This window comes from Crassostrea angulata, chromosome 6, assembly GCF_025612915.1.
Source record: "Crassostrea angulata isolate pt1a10 chromosome 6, ASM2561291v2, whole genome shotgun sequence".
Classification (NCBI taxonomy): Eukaryota; Metazoa; Mollusca; class Bivalvia; order Ostreida; family Ostreidae; genus Magallana; species Magallana angulata.
Window position 1 is genome coordinate 5,564,278 of NC_069116.1, and position 21,886 is coordinate 5,586,163.

At 34.5% G+C, this 21,886-nt stretch overlaps 2 protein-coding genes across 3 annotated transcripts in view; both read right to left on the reverse strand.

Annotated features, from left to right (window-relative positions):
• Nucleotides 1–693: 693 nt before the first annotated feature.
• LOC128188057 (uncharacterized) lies at nucleotides 694–21,366 on the reverse strand. Its single transcript, XM_052858848.1, has 3 exons — nucleotides 20,857–21,366; nucleotides 1,777–1,904; nucleotides 694–951 (listed from the first exon to the last, which is right to left on the reverse strand). The coding sequence occupies exons 1-3, from the start codon at nucleotides 20,858–20,860 to the stop codon at nucleotides 799–801; spliced, it is 285 nt and encodes a 94-aa protein (XP_052714808.1). The 5' UTR covers nucleotides 20,861–21,366; the 3' UTR covers nucleotides 694–798.
• A 138-nt stretch (nucleotides 21,367–21,504) lies between these two features.
• Nucleotides 21,505–21,886, reverse strand: part of LOC128188056 (interferon alpha-inducible protein 27-like protein 2B) — a 36,098-nt gene continuing 35,716 nt past the window's right edge. The window contains exon 3 of one of the 2 annotated variants that reach the window (XM_052858844.1): nucleotides 21,505–21,779. In XM_052858844.1, the coding sequence (XP_052714804.1) occupies nucleotides 21,627–21,779 (153 nt within the window). In that variant the 3' untranslated portion in view covers nucleotides 21,505–21,626. The remainder of the gene's footprint in view (nucleotides 21,780–21,886) is intronic. The other variant, XM_052858843.1, reaches the window with a different exon arrangement.

Sequence of the window (21,886 nt, forward strand, 5' to 3'; positions counted from 1 at the left end):
AATTCTGAGATAGAAAGTAAGGGCTATACATATACGTTATCCAATGTACAAATTTAGTGGTTAAAAGTAGGCGGCTATAGTCGGTGGAAACTTTGATAATCTTAAGGCTTTCACGTTTTCGTTGGAAACACATGCAAATGGTCCACGTATTGTAGTCCTTTTTTAAAGGACAGCAACTTGTTTGGCCTTTATATAGGTGGAAAAACGGATGTTATGTTATCACCTGATATCGGTATCGCTACTTTTTTATTCTAAGAACCTTATTTCCACTTTCGTATGTTTTCATTAAAGCTTTCGTGTTGAAGCTGTCGTATTTCAGCTTTCATTCGATGGATAAACTCTCTCACCGGAGGACGTTTTATGTTCTGCCCCGACATCTCTGAGGTACACAAATGCATACATGTAACCAGAGACAAGTGTGTAGAGTTGTTTGACATTTGCACGAATATTTACCGTATTGTTTACATGTATACGCAACAAAAAACTATCCGAGTCTTTCAAGAAGCAGGCCAACTCACTGAAGAGTAAGGTTCTATCTCAGTCGTCTGATTGAACAACTTTTTCAAACTTAAATTCAAACATTATTGTGTTCATTTAAAAGACAATATTGTTAATATTACTGCATATCCAGTGTATGAGACTTTGTAATGTTCTTATGATGTCGAGGACAAAATAAATGTAAAAATCAAAACATTTTTTTTAAAGTCTCATTTGATTTATTACTGATTGAAAGTCTCAACATTTAGCATACAAATTAATTTTCAAGATAATTCATATACATGTATATTAGTTTGTTTCTCAAAGAAGTAAGCTCCATGGCCATACGTAGGCAGCGACTGATACCACGGCTCCAGCAACAGCAGAAATGGCCGCCTTGGTACTCGCGGCCAATCCCAGTACACCCGCACTCTGACACAGGGCAAAGAAGCCTCCGGCTGCAGTGGCGGGGGTCTGTAGAAAGGATATAAAGACATTTTGTTCAATGTTTCTAGGGGGCCCAAAGACATCGTTGTGTCCACAACTTTCACCCAAATAAAATATAGTTCTGAGATGAACTAATGACATTAATGTTGAGCGCGGATAAAGGACATCTCTCTCTCTCTCTCTCTCTCTCTCTCTCTCTCTCTCTCTCTTAACTATATGGAATTTCCCAAAGATGACCATTCTCTTATCTATTAAATATTTTGGTATTATAACTTTTTCTTGTATAACTTAAAAAAATCTTTGTTATAAAAGATTGCTTCTATATATATAGTTTTTTTTTTTTTTTTTTACTAATTAAGGTCTAGAATTTTCTATATCATTTCTTATAAAATGTTACATATAAACTTGCTTATGAACGGGCCGATCTTGTAAGAAATATTAAGAAATCTCGGTTATAAGGAAGTTATTAAGTATTTTTGCCATATTTGGTAAAAGTTTGCTAATACACGTTTACGATGAACAATAAATTGAGCCCCCGGAATTTTTATGTGCAGGTTTTATGGCCTGTATAAATAATAAAATGTAAAACTTTAAGCTCCTTTCTGACAACCAGAGGTTACGTAATGGTTTAAACAAACGTGAACCCTCTAGCAATGAAAGAGAAAGAATTTTTTGTTAGATGAAAGTAAAGTGCCAACATATGTTCTGGTTAGTTGTGTTTATCTCTTTTATCATTGAAAAACAACTCTTGATATAAGTTATCGTCAATTGATGTTTTTGAGAATGTCTATCGATATGGAATAGATCTTAATCCACGTTGAAGGCAACTTTCAACAATATTCAGTTCATTACCTGCACAGCAGCCGCCATGGATCCAACTGTCACGCCTGCCTTAGTGAATCCCACAACACTAAGAACTGTAGGAGTTCCTATGTAGGCGCCGACTGTGGTCAGTACTCCCGCAATCACCACCGGTAAAACTAGAACATACAACGCAATGAAAATAATTAATATCTGTCATTTGACCCAGTAATTTTTTTAAATTGATATATGTTCTCTTTTCTGTCTATATCTCGGAATTCTTGTCGGAAAATCCCGAGAATTCATACATTAGAAAAAAATGTGCGTCTTTCTTCAAATACAGCTATGAAACTAATTGTCATGCGAAACTGCAAATAATTTGGTTAAACCGGTAGTGAACAGGGATGTTGAAGGACTGATCGCAAGTTGGATAGAATAGCATAATAATTCTTTAATTCAAAATTAAGCTGAGATGATTGTCCCGAAAAAAAAATCTAAGAAGGCACCAATGTGAACCTTCTGTAATATTAGAAGGTGGTAGATATTTTTTCATTTCGAAAATAAATAACTTCATATGCTCGTTCCTATAAATCAATTGGCCCCTCCACTTTGTAAAACGACGCTACGTGCCTGCATTATATTCGCAAAAGGATAAGATGAACAAACAATATGAAGAGTTCCTACAAAGATCCCTCCTTCTATTTATCAGTGGCTTATTTCAGTAACTTATTCTACATTTACAGTATTTTGTGGGGGGAATATCAAATAACTAAATACATGGACCTAGTGCGCTTTTAAAGATGATCGTTGAATATAGAATGAAAAAAGAAATATTAAGATCTTTCCGAAGGAAAATATCTTAAAACGTGCATAACAGATATAGCAAAAAGAACCCTGAGCTGTAATTTAGCTCTGTAAAACATGCATGCCTAAGTTCAAGAGATTTGTACCACGAGATGTTCTATGTTTTATTTTTCATAATATAAACTATTTTTAATTCCAAAAAACATCAGGCGGATGTTCGGCTAAGCGAAGTTTGTACTGGTAACCAAGGCATGACCATAAAAATAAAACCAATGATAAAGTGACGGAAGGTAACGCCTGGAAAAGAGTATTATGACGGCATAGTTCTGTTACCTACAAATGTACGTGCTCAATAAATTATGTCAACCTGCCAGAATACTATGTCAGCATGCAAGATTATTATGTCTACATGCAAGGTTATTTGGCTGACATCCAATTTACTTATTAGGTCTTTCCACCTTTCAGGTGAAAGACCTTTTGTTTTTCTTATGTTTTTAGGTCTTTCCACCTTTCAGGTGAAAGACCTTTTGTTTTTCTTATGTTTTTAGGTCTTTCCACCTTTCAGGTGAAAGACCTTTTGTTTTTCTTATGTTTTTTATTATTAGGTCTTTCCACCTTTCAGGTGAAAGACCTTTTGTTTTCTTTATGTTTTTTATTCTTATTATTTTTCTTTTCTATTTTCCAAGGGACACCTTTTTTATTATAAGACATATTGAAACAATTTTTTCTTCATGTAATTGACCATTTAAAGTTATAATACCAAATGACCCTGTTCCTGATAACCCCCAGAACTTACAAAGTTATTGCCCTTGTTTACGAAAAGCTTGTTATCGCTACTCCTCTGAAACCATAAGAGAAAGAGACCTGAAACTTTTACCAATGTCTTCAGTACACTTAGAGGGTTCTTCAATCTACTAATACCGAAAAGATCCGAGACCCCGTTCTATCAGTTATTGCCTCTGAAAGTATTTGAATTTCCATAAAATCACTTTCAACTTTTTTATTATTTATCATAGAGACTTCGGACCACTTGGGATGGAAGCGTCTACCTTGGCCGACCAAAAAAACATAAAGGTCATAGGTCAAGGTCATCTGAAAATCTCTTAATTAATGAGTTTTAAGATCTCTTTTGTTTAGTGTAGTAAAGAAAAACGTTTTAATGGATGAATTAGGACATCTTAAAACTTTTTAAAATATTTCCCCTTGGCTCCTTCTTTTAATAGTTACAGAGTTAATGCCCCTTTTGCACGAAAAGCTTGTTATCGCTACTCCTCTAAAACCATAAGGGATAGAAACTATGAACTTTTACCAATGTCTTCAGTACACTTAGAGGGTTCTTCAATCTATTCATACCGAAAGGATCTGAGGCCCCCTTCTAGAAGTTATTGCCCCTGAAAGTATAAACAATTCTATAAAATCACTTCCAACTTTTTTATTACTTATCATAGAGACTTTGGACCACTTGGGATGGAAGTGTCTATCTTGGCCGAACAAAATGACATAAAGGTCAAAGGTCAAGGTCATTTAGAAATCTCTTGATTAATGAGTTTTTATATCTCTTTTGTTTAAGATGGTAGAGAAAAACTTTTTCATGTATGTAGTAGGACATCTTAAGACATTTCAAAATATAACCCTTTGACCCTTACCATGTAACATTTATAGAGTTATTGCCCTTATTGTACAAAATGCTTGTTATCGCTACTCCTCATTAACCGTTAGAGATAGAGACTTGAAACTTTTACTAATGTATTCAGTATACCTAGACACTTCTTCAATCTATTCATACCGAAAGGGTCCAAAGTCCCTTTCTAGTAGTTATTGCCCCTGGAAGTTTCGAACATTCAATAAAAAACACAAATATTAACTTTTGAATCAATAATCATAGATAAATCGGACCACTTGGTATTGAAGCGTCAACCTTGTCAGATGAAAATGACATAAAGGTCAAAGGTCAAGGTCAGGCAATAAAAAAATGCAAACTTAATAGTTTGACACTTTTTTTTATGAAGTAACGCAGAAAGAATACTTTATTCTATTGAAGCAATCTTATTTCAAACATAAAAAAACAATGAAGTGGAAAGACCTCTAATTGTTCGAGAACAATTAGTCTACTAGTTATTATTATTTTTTTTCTTCTCTTTTTTTCCAGGGACAGCTTTTTTGTTTCAAGAGATATTGAAGCATTTTTTTCTTTATGTGACTGGCCATTAAAAGTTATGATACCAAATGACCCTTTGGTTGATCACTCCCAGAACTTACAAAGTTTTTGCCCTTTGTGTACGAAGTGATTGTTATCGCTACTCCTCTGAAACCATAAGAGATAGAGACTTGAAACTTTTATTAACGTCTGTAAGTCACTTAGACGCTCTTTCAATCTATTCATACCGAAAGGTTCCGAGACCCCCTTCTATCAGTTATTGCCCCTGAAAGTATTTCAATTTCCATAAAATCACTTCCAATTTTTTTACTATTTGTCACAAAGACTTCGGACCACTTGGGATGGAAGCGTCTTCCATGGCCGATCAAAATGACGTAAAGGTCAAAGGTCAAGGTCATCTGAAAACCTGTGTATTCATGAGTTTTCGTATCTCTTTTGTTTAGGGTGATATAGAGAAATTTGATCAAGGATGTAGTAGGACGTCTTAAGACATTTCAAAATGTAGCCCTTCAGCTCCCGTCTTGTAATAGTTAGTGAGTTATTGCCCCTTTTGTTCGAAATGCTTGTTATCGCTACTCCTCTGAAACCAAAACAGGTAGAGACTTGAAACGTTTACCAATGTCTTCATTACACTTAGAAGTTTCTTCAATCTATTGATCCCAAAAGGGTCCAACGTCCCTTTCTGGCAGTAATTCCCCTTTCAATTTCATTGATTTCACAAACACAATAGAAATAAACACCCCCCCCCACCCCCCTTTTTTTTTATGAGTGACCTTGACCTTTGACCTTGACCTTTGACCTTGACCTTTGACCTTGACCTCTTAGGACTGGTGTGTTATAAGTATCTGCAACATCTATCATATCAGATTCATTTATATGTACGAATAGCTCTTTCAAACACAAATTCACCCCCCCCCCCTTTTATTTTTAGGTTTGACCTTGACCTTTGACCTGACCTTGACCTTTGACCTTGACCTTAAAGGACTGATGCGTTACAAGTATATTTAACATATACATTTCAGATTCATTTATATGTGCAATAAGCTCTTTAAAACAACCCCCCCCCCTTATTTTTAGGTTTGACCTTGACCCTTGACCTTTGACCTGACCTTGACCTTTGACCTCTTAGAACTAATGAGTAATAAGTGTATGCAACATATATATCAGGTTCAGTTATATGAACAATTTGCCCCCCCCCCTTTCTTTCATACAAGGATTGGTTTCTTATATGAACATGACCCTCGATATTTGAACTTGAAATTTAATATTCCTTTTTAAAATAAAACCTTAAAAAAGTGTTACAACCGTTTGTCAGAATTTTTTAAAAAGGTGAAACACTGTCTGCCATTTGACCCCAGACCGCGTTTTAGACTACGCCTCCAAATAAAAATTCCAGCTCCAGTAAAACTCTGTAGAACTCGGCGAAAATTCATGGGACTGTTACTCACACCTGAATCTAATTGCCTGCCAAATTTCAAACGAAATGAACCCTATTTAAGAAAGTTATCCACCTCAGCGGCATCGAACCATCGTCCCGAGAAACGAAATTTCAACGCTTCGATATTTGTATCTAATAAATTCATGCTCAAATTTCACTGAAAATCTTTGTTTACATTTCTATCGGCAACCTGTGACGACTTGTGTTGAAGTGCAACGAAAGATAACTCTTGCTTCCCAGACCCCGATTTTAGATGAATTTAATTTACATTTTCTTTCAGTTTGTTTATATCCCGACTTGGCTGAAATACATGACTGGCCTTAATTCAGTTCCAATTTTCCGTACTTGTAATCCACGAATGCATGACAGTTAGTAGATTTATAAGCACGTGCATTTCAAATCACAGGGAGAATTCGCATCAGCTGAGCAAAAGTGACGTTCCCACACCTTCAAATACCCGCCGGCGACCAGAGTTTGACCTGACCTGTTGATTTCTTAGTCAACGCTATCCGGCCACATTGTTTACAAGCAGCACTGATTTTTATGAATAAACTGGTGAACAAATACTGCCCTCCCAACCAATCGCTAAGCCCCTATCTATTCTAAAGGTTCCTCAGCGTTGGGTATCAATTTTAGATGGACAGAAGAACGCTTCGTCTCTTCTTTCTATCATCATCCAAATTCACTACACAACTCAACAAGTTTTACCTTCTATCAGATAACAAGCGAAATAGCGTAGTGGCAACACTCTCGCCTAGGAATCTAAGGGTACTCGGATCGATACCACTGTGCGGAACCCATTTTTTTTTTACTTTCTTTTTCTTCGTAAATTGATTTTTCTCTAATTACTCAATAATTATCAACATTTTCGGGAATTTTTTTGAATCATTATGGAAGGTGGAAAGGCCTCTAATTGTTCCGTGAACAATTAGTCTACTAGTTTATTATTAGGGTCTTCCGTTTTCAACGGAAGACCCTCTTGTTATTCTTCGGTTTCTTTTTATTATTATTATTAGGGTCTTCCGTTTTCAACGGAAGACCCTCTTGTTATTCTTCGGTTTCTTTCTATTATTATTATTATTCTTTTTATTTTTTTTTCTGACTCCTTTTCGGCTTTATAACTCAAAAAGTTTACAACCGATTTTAATGAAATTTTCAGAGGTTGTGTGCAACTATAATACCTCAAAGTTTGTGAAGTTTCTTTGAAAACGTCACTTCCGTTTTAACGTTACGTCATTTTTAAAATTTTCAAAAAGTCATTTTGTCCGCGGCGTTTCTAAAAAACGCTTCAAGATAGAGGCTTGAAATTTTCAATGGTTATGATTTAATCGATTTACCTCTGTAATAAGGCTGGAAATGAAAATCTGTCACTTCCGGTCGAAACCGGAAGTGAAACAAATTTTTCGAAAAAATGAATTTTCTGATCAAATCAAAAACGAATATATGTTTTGTAGAGCTTAATAAGCTGAATCAAACACTGAAAGTCGTTTTAAAATCGGGCGATGCATTACAGAGATATCGGGGTTTAAAAATTGATTTTTCCGGAAATTTTGATTCCGCGTCCTTGGTTTAAAAAATAGCGTAATGTTTATAGTAAAGTTAACTCGTACTAAAAATAGTTGTTAAGTCGTACTTAGACACATTCGGATTTTTTTTGTTAAGTCGTTCTTAAAATCAAAAAGGTTTTTGTTAAGTCGTACTTAAAATCATTCGGATTTTGTTAAGTCGTACCAGGAATAATTCGATTTTTTCATCTTTTTATTTTTGTTACTCTTGTTATTGGTTTTAGAGCTCTGCTTCTTACAGGAACTTCCAGCTTTACTTCCGACATTAACGGAAGACCCACTCGTTGCTTTGCAACGAGCTTTGCTCTAGTTATTATTCTTTTTCTTTTCTTCTGACTCCTTTTTTGCTTCATAACTCAAAAGGTTTTTAACCAATTTTGATGAAATTTTCATAGATTTTTGCAAGTTGGCGTCCCTCAAAAGTATTAAAATTTTAAAGAGAACGTCACGTCCGTTTTGACGTGACGTCAATTTTAAAAATTTAAAAAAGTCATTTTGTCCCGGACTTTTCTCGAAAACGCTTTAAGATAGAGGCTTGAAATTTTCAATGGTTATGATTTGGTCGATTTACCTCTGTAATAAGGCTCGAAATGAAAATCTATCACTTCCGGTCCAAACCGGAAGTGAAACAAATTTTTCGAAAAAATGAATTTTCTGATCAAATCAAAAATGAATATGTGTTTTGTAGAGCTTATTTAGCTGAATCTAACACTGAAAGCCGTTTGAAAATCGGACGATGCATTACAGAGATATCGGGGTTTGAAAATCGATTTTTCCGGAAATTTTGATTCCGCGTCCTTGGTTTAAAAAATAGCGTAATGTTCAAAGTAAAGTTAACTCGTACCAAAAATAATTGTTAAGTCGTACTTGAACACATTCGGAAATTTTTTTGTTAAGTCGTTCTTAAAATCGGAAAGGTGTTTGTTAAGTCGTACTAAAAATCATTCGTATTTTGTTAAGTCGTACCAGGAATAATTCGATTTTTTCATCTTTTTATTTAAGTTACTCTTGTTATTGGTTTAAGAACTCTGCTTCCTACAGGAACTTCCAGCTTTACTTCCGACATTAACGGAAGACCCACTCGTTGCTTTGCAACGAGCTTTGCTCTAGTTATTATTCTTTTTCTTTTCTTCTGACTCCTTTTTTGCCTCATAACTCAAAAGGTTTTAAACCGATTTTGATGAAATTTTCAGAGATTTTTGCAAGTTGGCGTCCCTCAAAAATGTAAAAGTTTTAAAGAGAACGTCACCTCCGTTTTGACGTGACGTCATTTCTAAAAATTTCAAAAAGTCATTTTGTCCCGGACTTTTCTCAAAAACGCTTTAAGATAGAGGCTTGAAATTTTGAATGGTTATGATTTGATCGATTTACCTCTGTAATAAGGCTGGAAATGAAAATCTATCACTTTCGGTCGAAACCGGAAGTAAAACAAATTTTTCGAAAAAATGAATTTTCTGATTTAATCAAAAATGTATATGTGTTTTGTAGAGCTTATTAAGCTGAATCTAACACTGAAAGCCGTTTTAAAATCGGACGATGCATTACAGAGATATCGGGGTTCAAAAATTGATTTTTTCGGAAATTTTGATTCCGCGTCCTTGGTTTAAAAAATAGCGTAATGTTCAAAGTAATATTAACTCGTACCAAAAATAATTGTTAAGTCGTACTTGGACACATTCGGATTTTTTTTGTTAAGTCGTTCTTGAAATCAGAAAGGTTTTTGTTAAGTCGTACTTAAAATCATTCGGATTTTGTTAAGTCGTACCAGGAATAATTCGATTTTTTTCATCTTTTTATTTTAGTTACTCTTGTTATTGGTTTAAGAGATGTGCATCTTACAGGAACTTCCAGCTTTACTTCCGACATTAACGGAAGACCCACTCGTTGCTTTGCAACGAGCTTTGCTCTAGTTATTATTATTATTATTCTTTTTCTTTTCTTCTGACTCCTTTTTTGCTTCATAACTCAAAAGGTTTTTAACTGATTTTGATGAAATTTTCAGAGATTTTTGCAAGTTGGCGTCCCTCAAAAATGTAAAAGTTTTAAAGAGAACGTCACCTCCGTTTTGACGTGACGTCATTTTAAAAAATTTCAAAAAGTCATTTTGTCCCGGACTTTTCTCAAAAACGCTTTAAGAACGAGGCTTGAAAATTTCAATGGTGATGATTTGGTCGATTTACCTCTGTAATAAGGCTGGAAATGAAAATCTGTCACTTCCGGTCGAAACCGGAAGTGAAACAAATTTTTCGAAAAAATGAATTTTCTGATCAAATGAAAAATGAATATGTGTTTTGTATAGCTTAATTAGCTGAATCAAACACTGAAAGCCGTTTTAAAATCGGACGATGCATTACAGAGATATCGGGGTTTAAAAATTGATTTTTCCGGAAATTTTGATTCCGCGTCCTTGGTTTAAAAAATAGCGTAATGTTCAAAGTAATATTAACTCGTACCAAAAATAATTGTTAAGTCGTACTTGAACAATTCGGATTTTTTTTGTTAAGTTGTTCTTGAAATCGGAAAGGTGTTTGTTAAGTCGTACTTAAAATCATTCGTATTTTGTTAAGTCGTACCAGGAATAATTCGATTTTTTTATCTTTTCATTTTAGTTACTCTTGTTATTGGTTTAAGAGCTCTGCTTCTTACAGGAACTTCCAGCTTTACTTCTGACATTAACGGAAGACCCACTCGTTGCTTTGCAACGAGCTTTGCTCTAGTTATTATTATTATTATTATTTTTTTTTTTCTTCTCTTTTTTTCCAAGGACAGCTTTTTTATTTCAAGAGATATTAAAACAATTTTTTCTTTATGTTATTGGCCATTAAAAGTTATGATACCAAATGACCCTTTGCTCGATAACTCCCAGAACTTACAAAGTTATTGCCCTTGTGTACGAAAAGCTTGTTATCGCTACTCCTCTGAAACCATTAGAGATAGAGACTTGGAACTTTTACCAATGTCTTCAGTACACTTAGAGGGTTCTTCAATCTACTAACACCGAACGGATCCGAGACCCCCTTCTATCAGTTATTGCCCCTGAAAGTATTTGAATTTCCATAAAATCCCTTCCAATTTTTTTATTATTTATCATAGAAACTTCGGACCACTTGGGATGGAAGTGTCTTCCTTGGCCGAACAAAATGACATAAAGGTCAAAGGTCAAGGTCATCTGAAAATCTCTTAATTAATGAGTTTGTAGATCTCTTTTGTTTAGTGTAGTAAAGAAAAACTTTTTCATGGATGTAATAGGACATCTTAAGACATTTTAAAATATATCCCCTTGGCTCTTTCTTTTAAATAGTTACAGAGTTATTGCCCCTTTTGTACGAAAAGCTTGTTATCGCTACTCCTCTGAAACCATAAGAGATAGAAACTTGGAACTTTTACCAATGTCTTTAGTACACTTAGACGGTTTTTCAATCTATTCATACCGAAAGGATCTGAGCCCCCCTTCTAGTAGTTATTGCCCCTGAAAGTATTTACATTTCTATAAAATCACTTCCAACTTTTTTATTACTTATCATACAGACTTCGGACCACTTGGGATAGAAGCGTCTACCTTGGATGAACAAAATGACATAAAGGTCAAAGGTCAAGGTCGTTTGGAAATCTCTTAATAATGAGTTTTTAGATCTCTTTTGTTTAGGATGGTAGAGAAAAACTGTTTCATGGATGTAGTAGGACATCTTAAGACATTTCAAAATATAACCCTTTGACCCTTACCATGTAACAATTATAGAGTTATTGCCCCTATTGTACAAAATGCTTGTTATCGCTACTCCTAATTAACCGTTGGAGATAGAGACTTGAAACTTTTACTAATGTATTCAGTATATTGAGACGCTTCTTCAATCAATTCAAACCGACAGGGTCCAAAGTCCCTTTCTAGCAGTTATTGCCCCTGAAAGTTTCGAACATTCAATAAAAAACACAAAAAACTTTTGAATCAATAATCATAGATACATCGGACCACTTGGTATTGAAGCGTCTACCTTGTCCGATGAAAATGACATAAAGGTCAAAGGTCAAGGTTAAGCAATAAAAAATTGCAAACTTAATCGTTTGACACTTTTTTTATGAAGTAACGCAGAAAAAATAATTTATTCTATTGAAGCAATCTTATTTCAAACATAAAAAAAACAATGAGGTGGAAAGACCTCTAATTGTTCGAGAACAATTAGTCTACTAGTTTATTATTTTTTTTCTTCTCTTTTTTTCCAGGGACAGCTTTTTTGTTTCAAGAGATATTGAAACAATTTTTTCTTTATGTTATTGACCATTAAAAGTTATGGTACCAAATGACCCTTTGCTTGATAACTCCCAGAACTTACAAAGTTATTGCCCTTGTGTACGAAAAGCTTGTTATCGCTTCTCCTCTGAAACCATAAGAGATAGATACTTAAAACTTTTACCAATGTCTTCAGTACACCTAGAGGGTTCTTCAATCTACTAATACCGAATTGATCCGAGACCCCCTTCTATCAGTTATTGCCCCTGAAAGTATTTGAATTTCCATAAAACCACTTCCAACTTTTTTATTATTTATCATAGAGACTTCGGACCACTTGGGATGGACGCGTCTACCTTGGCCGAACAAAATAACATAAAGGTCAAAGGTCAACGTCATTTAGAAATCTGTTAATTAATGAGTTTTTAGATCTCTTTTGTTAAGGGTGGTAGAGAAAAAACTTTTTTATGGATGTATTAGGACATCTTAAGACATTTTAAAATATAGCCCTTCGGCTCATACTTTTGAAAAAAATCAAAGTTATTGCCCCTATTGTACGAAATGTTTGTTATCGCTACTCCAGATAGAGACTTGAAACTTTTACCAATGTCTTCAGTACACCTAGAGGGTTCTTCAATCTATTCATACCGAAAGGATCTGAGGTCCACATCTAGAAGTTATCACTGTCGTGTATCCGCGCCGGTAGTGACATGTTTGGATAACGTGAAAATGGCGTATCCATTGCAAAAACAATGAGTGTTGTGTCCTTTTTTCTATTGACAACGGGGTAAATATTAATTAAAATATCGTAATAGTCATTCATATTTTTCTGAAGGTTTTGCAGTTGAAAAGAGTGTGCGCTATTTTCGTTCATCGTTTATAAAAACGACTTATTTGTAGAAAAATCAATCGTTAACGTGTCATTTTAACGCTAAAACCAAGAACTATTTCTAGATTACGTAGATATTATAACACATACTAAAAATCTGAAGCAGCCAAAATTAATTTAAAACATTACATTAACCAAATAAAATCAAACCGATGTCTTTTTAATACATTAATATGTATAAATATAGCAATAACTTCATGCACCTGCTAAAGAAGTAGTACGGTTTGGATAAATAAATTATTCCGGTTTGGATGCTAAAATATAAATTGTGCAAATGGTACGGTTTGAATAATTAAAAGTTATAGGATTTTTGATATTTTAGACATAATGAGAGCACTTTGCATTTTATCGATGTGCAACCGAAGATACATCTTTTTAAAAAATAGTGGGTCATTCAAATTACACAGCATGCAAAAGATGTATTTTAAGTCAGGTGAAAAGAACTTAATATATAGACGATGAATTTTTCTTTCCTGTCCGACATTTTTATAAACGTTATGAAACCAAAATACTTCCACATGTTCGATTGGAACTAAAACTGGATGCCTAAGTTTATTTCTTTAGACAAGCACGTTTTTTCTCTGATAAAATGGTATATTTAGTGTATAATTGATCAGAAATTGATTATTTAACGAATAAGGAATCATTCTTTGATCGAATATCATGAGTTGATTATTTTGGTCGGGGCGTGGTCAAACCCAATAAAGCTCGAAACGAAATTACACTTCACAATATCGAAAGAATGATTCCTTATTACTTATATGAACTTAATTCACAGCAATTGTACTTTTAAATATTTTAATAAGCAAACGTCATTTGATTTTATTGGACTGAATATGAACAAATTGATACTTAGTGTTGTTATACTTTCATGTTAAATACTGAAATCTGATTGGTTAAGACGCAGTTAATAATATTTTCTATTTCCATCAGCGTTAGCAACGCACTTAGCAGCGGGTAACATTAAAAATTGTTATACTTTCATGTTAAATACTGAAATCTGATTGGTTAAGACGCAGTTAATAATATTTACTATTACCCTCAGCGTTAGCAACGCACTTGGCAACGGGTAACATTAAAAAATGTTACATGCGCGAAAATTATGCGCGTACGGTTCGCTGTAGAATTCACGTTATTCCTATATAAAAGCAGTAAAATTTTCTTAAAATTTTAAAAAAAGACATTCAGTATAACAAAAGAAATAGTGCCTGTTTGGGAGGATAACAGTTGAAATTGACACCCCTCGAAAACCATTGTCAACCTCCGCTTCGCGTCGGTTGACAATGGTTTTCTCGGGGTGTCAATTTCAACTGTTACCCTCCCAAACAGGCACTATTTATATAATGTTACATGCGCAAAAATTATGCGCGTACGGTTCGATGTAGAATTCACGTTACTCCTATATAAAAGCAGTAAAATTTTCTTAAAAATAAAGACATTCAGTATAACAAATAAATAGTGCCTGTTTGGGAGGATAACAGTTGAAATTGACACCCCTCGAAAACCATTGTCAACCTCCGCTTCGCGTCGGTTGACAATGGTTTTCGAGGGGTGTCAATTTCAAATGTTACCCTCCCAAACAGGCACTATTTATATATTATCAAATGAAAAAACATTGAAAAATGTAAATATAGTTATATCAAATCTTTTTTTTTACTATGATTTCAAAAGAATACTTTCTTTAATTTTAAATTATAAAGACAATATGAGTTGAAACATGGGGAACACAATCAAATGTAAAAAAAAAAAAAAAAAAGTTTTTCACCTTTAACGTTAACCTGAAAAGCAATATATCATATGAACACCTTAACAGACAACTATCTACTACTTTTATGGCAAGCGACTATATGATGTGTTTTTTAGTTATTCTGATATGATATTTATAATCGTGAAGTAAGTTGAACGGAGAACGTGCTTGGTAATAATATTATGAAAGTGAGCCTCGTTTACATTCAATACCAAGCCTGTAAATCGCTAGACAAAGAAAGTTCTACAATTATTTCACTCCCAGTGATTATACTGATATAATACAAAGTACCATAGATGTCTGCCAAGTCATATATTTACTCTGTTGTTAGAAATAGTTGGTCCAAAAAATTCAAGTGATGACGAGACCTAGGTAAACATCGCCATTTTATATGTACATTAAATTTTATTCAATCATAATTCTCACCTGAAAATCAAAACAATAAATATGTATCTATGTATATCAAGAGGTTTTGGTGACTCATGCGGGAAATGAAGGTGGCGTTACTGCAGAAAAAGTACAAAACCCGCGTTAGTATTTAACATGAAAGTATAATGATTAAAATTTCATTGTTAAAAATTTGCCAAAGCGCAGTTGTTAGGCTGTTGCAAAACTAAAAAGTTGTTTGGGAACGTTTCAATTGTTAATTTAAAAAAATAGACAAGTATGATGTTTGATAAGTTACTCTGTATAAGAGAGAATATTTTTTTTTTTTCATTTTCATGAAACCCATATCAGGATACCAATAATTAAAAATATCCACGTTATCACGGTTTGTTCTGTGCAGTGTATCGATATATTATATCGTTTCAATTTTAAAAGAAAAAAAATATTTGTATCATTAGATGATTTTACAGACTTTAAGCTTTTTAAAGTTGGTATAATTCTGTATTTGACTGATCTCTTCTGATTTTTTGACGTTTTCACGTTTAAAGCCGATAACGATATAGAAGCATAACAATTGAAACTGTCGTAAACACATGTTTTTTGTGTCGGTAAAGATTTTGGTAAGGCTAAATCTTTCGAAATTAAAATCGATGGATTGATTATACAATATACTTAACATATCTGTAAAGCACCATGTATGCAATTTTTATAAGCCAATTGCAAGTTATTTGGAGCGTGTGTAAAATTGAAATTCAAATTACGGTATATTAAGTTGTGTTGGCTTAAATGCACAAGTCTTTAACGTGTATGTTTATTTTTTTAAACAATGTGACTTCATATGTCTATCACATGACGATATCCATTATATTGAAAGCATGCTTTTCAGTGAGGGCATGTTTATCGCATAGTAGCGATGCTATATCCCCTTCGCGAGGGGATAATTAAAGGAGCTGTTTACACTCACAAATTAATTACATCCAAACCGTATCAGATGCGTATCCAAACCGTTCCTATTTTGAAAAACAAGGTCATCCAAACCTGTTCCGTTGTTCACAATTAATCGACATGAACTGCTTATTTACATAATTTTAACATAAACTTCGTAGAACTTTAAAGATTTTATGCACTTTTAAATAGATCTGACGATCTTTTTCATGTAAAAGTAGACAATGTAAGCCTTAAATAACACGAAAACTTATCAAGAAGCAAACGGAACCACCATTTTCACGTTATCCAAACACGTCACTACCGGCGCGGATACACGACAGTGGTTATTGCCCCTGAAAGTATTTACATTTCCATAAAATCACTTCAAACTTTTTTATAACTTATCATTGAGACTTCGGACCACTTGGGATGGAAGTATCTACCTTGGCCAAACAAAATAACATAAAGGTCAAAGGTCAAGGTCATTTGAAACTGTCTTAATTAATGAGTTTTTGTATCTCTTTTGTTTAGGATGGTAGAGAAAAACTTTTTCATGGATGTAGTAGGACATCTTAAGACATTTCAAAATATAACCCTTTGACCCTTACCATGTAACAATTATAGAGTTATTGCCCCTATTGTACAAAATGCTTGTTATCGCAACTCCTCATTAACCATTAGAGATAGAGACTTGAAACTTTTACTAATGTATTCAGTATACTTAGACGCTTCTCAAATCTATTCATACCGACAGGGTCCAACGTCCCTTTCTAGCAGTTATTGCCTCTGAAGGTTTCGAACATTCAATAAAGAAACACAAAAAACTTTTGAATCAATAATCATAGATACATCGGACCATTTGGTATTGAAGCGTTTACCTTGTCAGATGAAAATGACATGAAGGTCAAAGGTCAAGGTCAAGCATTAAAAAAATTGAAAACTTAATCGTTTGACACTTTTTTTTTATGAAGTAACGCAGAAAATTGAAGCAATCTTATTTCAAACATAGAAAACAATGAGGTGGAAAGACCTCTAATTGTTCGAGAACAATTAGTCTACTAGTCTTGATTTTGATATTGGCAAATTTACTTGTGCAAGTACATGTATTTGACATCATGTAAGATGCAATTTTGCAATCTATGTAATCTTCTATAGACATGAAACAATATGATTGAACTATCATACATGTACATATAAAAAATATAATATTTGTTAACACAATAATAGCCCATCGACGGGAGAAAAAATGGACGATGCTCCAAGAAGCGCGCTTATCTTTATCTTGAGCAGTTTGTATTGTGTAGCAGACAGTTTTCCTCCTTAAAGCAAGATACTTATAAACATTTGTTTAATTACAAAGTATATTTGCAATGAGATGCGATGGAATTAATCTATTGAATGTTTCACATCACAAATGCATTTTCATAATGTAAATATTGTAAAATTAAACTTGAAGATGATTAAAATATATTGAACTTTACAAATTAAAAAGCCCCCCCCCAAAAAAAAAACCAGAGGCCCATGGGCCACATCGCTCACCTGAGGAACAATAGGTATGATAAAATCAGCTTAATGGAGTTATAATACAAACTATCTGGACAATGTACAATAATACATGTAGATCCTGTATAATTAAAAACCCTTTTTTCCTTTGAATATTCTTATGTTTATAATCATTAGTCCCTTTTCTAACAGGATGATTTTATAGTCATATCATATGTTGAGTATTGCAGTTCTCAAAAAGATCCTTAACAATATAATTTATATAAGGGATATAAACGTACATCAAACTCTGAACCTTCTCGGGAGGCCAAAGAATTGTCCTGGGGCCAAAGTCTTAACAATTATGAAGAATCATCTGGCTGATTAGTTTCTGAGAAGATTTTTTAAAGATTTACCCTATATATTCCTTTGTTAAACTTTGACCGACCCCCCCCCCATTGTGGCCCCACCCTACCCCTGGGGATCATGATTTTCACAACTTTGAATCTACACTACCTGAGGATGCTTTCACACAAGTGTCACCTTTCCTGGCTGATTAGTTTCTGAGAAGAAGATTTTTTAAGATTAACTCTGTGTATTCCTATGTAAAACATCGACCTCCCATTGTGGCCCCACCCTACCTCCGGGGGTCATGATTTTCACAAATTTGAATTTACACTACCTGAGGATGCTTCCACACAAGTTTCAGCTTTCCTTGCCGATTAGTTTCTGAGAAGCAGATTTTTAAAGATTTACTCTATATATTCCTATGTAAAACTTCGACCCCCCCCCATTGTGGCCCCATTCTACGCCAAGGGGTTATTGTTTTAACTACTTTGAATCTACACTGCCTGAGGATGCTTCCGAACAAGTTTCAGCATTGCCGGCTGATTAGTTTCTGAGAAGAAGTTTTTTAAAGATTTACTCTATATATTCCTATGTTAAACTTCGATCCCCCATTGTGGCCCCACCCTACCCCCGGGGGTCATGATTTTCACAACTTTGAATCTACACTACCTGAGGATGCTTCCACACAAGTTTCAGTTTTCCTTGCCGATTAGTTTCTGAGAAGCAGATTTTTAAAGATTTACTCTATATACATGTATTCCTATGTAAAACTTCGACCCCCCCCCCCCCCCCATTGTGGCCCCATTCTACCCCAAGGGGTTATTATTTTAACAACTTTGAATCTACACTGCCTGAGGATGCTTCCGAACAAGTTTCAGCATTGCCGGCTAATTAGTTTCTGAGAAGAAGTTTTTTAAAGATTTACTCTATATATTCCTATGTTAAACTTCGATCCCCCATTGTGGCCCCACCCTACCCCCGGGGGTCATGATTTTCAGAACTTTAAATTTACACTACCTGAGAATGCATCCACACAAGTGTCAGCTTTCCTGGCTGATTAGTTTCTGAGAAGAAGATTTTTTAAGATTTACTCTATATATTCCTATGTAAAACTTCGACCCACCATTGTGGCCCCACCGTACCCCTGGGGTAATAATTATCACAACTTTGAATCTACACTACCTGACGATCCTTCCACACAAGTGTCAGCTTTCCTGGCCGATTAGTTTCTGAGAAGAAGATTTTTTAAGATTTACTTTATATATTCATGTTAAACTTCGACCCACCATTGTGGCCCCACCCTACCCCCGGGGGTCATAATATTCACAACTTTGAATCTAGTCTACCTGAGGATGCTTCCACACAAGTGTCAGCTTTCCTTGCCGATTAGTTTCTGAGAAGAAGATTTTTAAAGATTTACTCTATATATTCCTATGTAAAACTTCGATCCTTCATTGTGGCCCCATCCTACCTCCGGGGGTCATAAATTTCACAAATTTGTATCTACATTACCTGATGATGCTTTCACACAAGTTTCAGCTTTCCTGGCTGATTAGTTTCTGAGAAGAAGATTTTTAAAAATTTACTCTATATATTCCTATGTTAAACTTCGACCCCCCATTGTGGCCCACCCTCAGGTGAGCTAAAAAGGTGTTAAGTTTACAATACAATAAGTTGTTAAAGTTGGTTTCTGGAAGAACAGACTTTGAAATTTTTCTTAATAAATATTGACATTTTTTTTACTTTTTTAATCTTTAGTTTTTAAGATCCGTGTACAAACATAGAATTGTGAGCAAATCTATGTATCTTGCTTATAATTCGAAGTTTAACACTCAAATATGGTTAGTAAATAGAAATTGTCAACAATTAAACACAAGAAACATGCACTACATGTATAACAAATAAAGAACACAATTTATTTTTTCGAAATGAATCATATATATGATACATGTATATACCTACATATTTCCGTCAGCGATATCAAACTCTATTTAAACTGAATAAACTCGAGAAAATGCCGAGCATCTCAACAAAACCTATTGCATTAATCTTCCATTACGCAAAAGATAATGCCGAATTACCGATAGAATGAATTGTATTTCAGTACCCCTACATCAGATTTTGCTTAATTTGCGCAGGAAAACAGTTAACTGTTTGATTTACCGAAGTCTCTGTTTGATTTGATACGTAAAAATCACGAAATACAGACGATAGTTTCCAGGTTACAAAGCATAAAGAATGAAAACGAAACGAAAATCAGAACAAGCTAACACCAACGTCATGTGTGAAAACTGTCAACGCATTGAAATATTTAGCCTCAATTTACTTCACAAAATCGGCACCAATATATTTTGCATGTTTCGAAATTTCCCTTCATACGCGAGCTGTTGCACAACAAGCAATTTCATCATAGTCCGATCGACCCTTTTTCGTATAATGTCATGGCTGCTTGAAACAAAGAACCTCGTTTTAGAAGTATGGAATCATTTTACCGGATGCCGAACCCGAAGCTATTAAACTGATTGAAACACGCCTTTCCTTTATTATTATTTTCGTAATAACTCAAATTTGAAACAGAATTACACCTTAATTTTTGCAATTTATATTTTCCTTCCCATAAGGATAATTTATGCTAAACTGCGTTGAATTTGCATCGGTAGTTCCTGAGAAGAAGATTTTTAAAAATGCACCCCCCTTTTTCTACAGTTTCAAGGTTTTCTCCGCTTTGAATGCAGATCGGACTTTTATTTCTGCAATTTATATTCGCCCTCCCATAAGGATGCTTTGTGCCAAATTTGGTTGAAATTGGATAAGCGGTTTTAGAGAAGAAGTTCAAAATGTAAAAAGTTTACAGACGGACAGACGGACAGACGGACGGACAGACGGACGACGGACAAAATGTGATCAGAATAGCTCACTTGAGCTTTCAGCTCAGGTTAGCTAAAAAACCAAAACAAAGCAAAAAAAAAACAAAAAAAACAACAACAAAACATAAAAAAACAAACAAACAAAAAAAACCAACTCTCCTCCCCGCATTTTTTTTTGTGAAAAAAGAAGTAAAGGTTATAATTTCTCACAGTACTTGGGTATATAAAAGCTAATCTTTTATTCCTATTTACTAAAGATGACATAAAATTGTACAATTGCATCGAACCTACCCATTCTAAATATGATCACGAAAGCTTCCACTCTGCAGTAGTCTGGGTGTCTGTCGATTTTTTTGGCCTTTATATAGGTGGAAAAACGGATGTTATGTTATCACCTGATATCGGTGTCGCTACTTTCTTATTCTAAGAACCTTATTTCCACTTTCGTATGTTTTCCTTAAAGCTTTCGTGTTGAAGCTGTCGTATTTCAGCTTTCATTCGATGGATAAACTCTCTCACCGGAGGACGTTTTATGTTCTGCCTCGACATCTCTGAGATACACAAATGCATACATGTAACCAGAGACAAGTGTGTAGAGTTGTTTGACATTTGCACGATTATTTACCGTATTGTTTACATGTATACGCAACAAAAAACTGTCCGAGTCTTTCAAGAAGCAGGCCAACTCACTGAAGAGTAAGGTTCTATCTCAGTCGTCGTTCATAAAGATCATCCAGATTACAGCAGGGGGAGTTGTCCGTCCCCAAAAAAGGAAGTATCGTCAGTTGGATTCCCGTCTTCAGAGTCTGATTGAACAACTTTTTCAAACTTAAATTCAAACATTATTGTGTTCATTTAAAAGACAATATTGTTAATATTACTGCATATCCAGTGTATGAGACTTAATAATGTTCTCATGATGTCGAGGACAAAATAAATGTAAAACTCAAAACATTTTTTTTGTAAAGTCTCATTTGATTTATTACTGATTGAAAGTCTCAACATTTAGCATACAAATTAATTTTCAAGATAATTCATATACATGTGTATTAGTTTGTTTCTCAAAGAAGTAAGCTCCATGGCCATACGTAGGCAGCGACTGATACCACGGCTCCAGCAACAGCAGAAATGGCCGCCTTGGTGCTCGCGGCCAATCCCAGTACACCCGCACTCTGACACAGGGCAAAGAAGCCTCCGGCTGCGGTGGCGGGGGTCTGTAGAAAGGATATAAAGACATTTTGTTCAATATTTCTAGGGGGCCCAAAGACACCGTTGTGTCCACAACTTTCAACCCAAAAAAATATAGTTCTGAGATGAACTA

What these genes read in the sequence shown, in the direction of transcription:
- LOC128188057 (XM_052858848.1), bottom strand. An exon ending in CCATGGCGGCTGCTGTGCAG is followed by an intron (nt 952 to 1,776) that starts GTAATGAACTGA and finishes TCCTTTCTACAG; the next exon opens with ACCCCCGCCACTGCAGCCGG.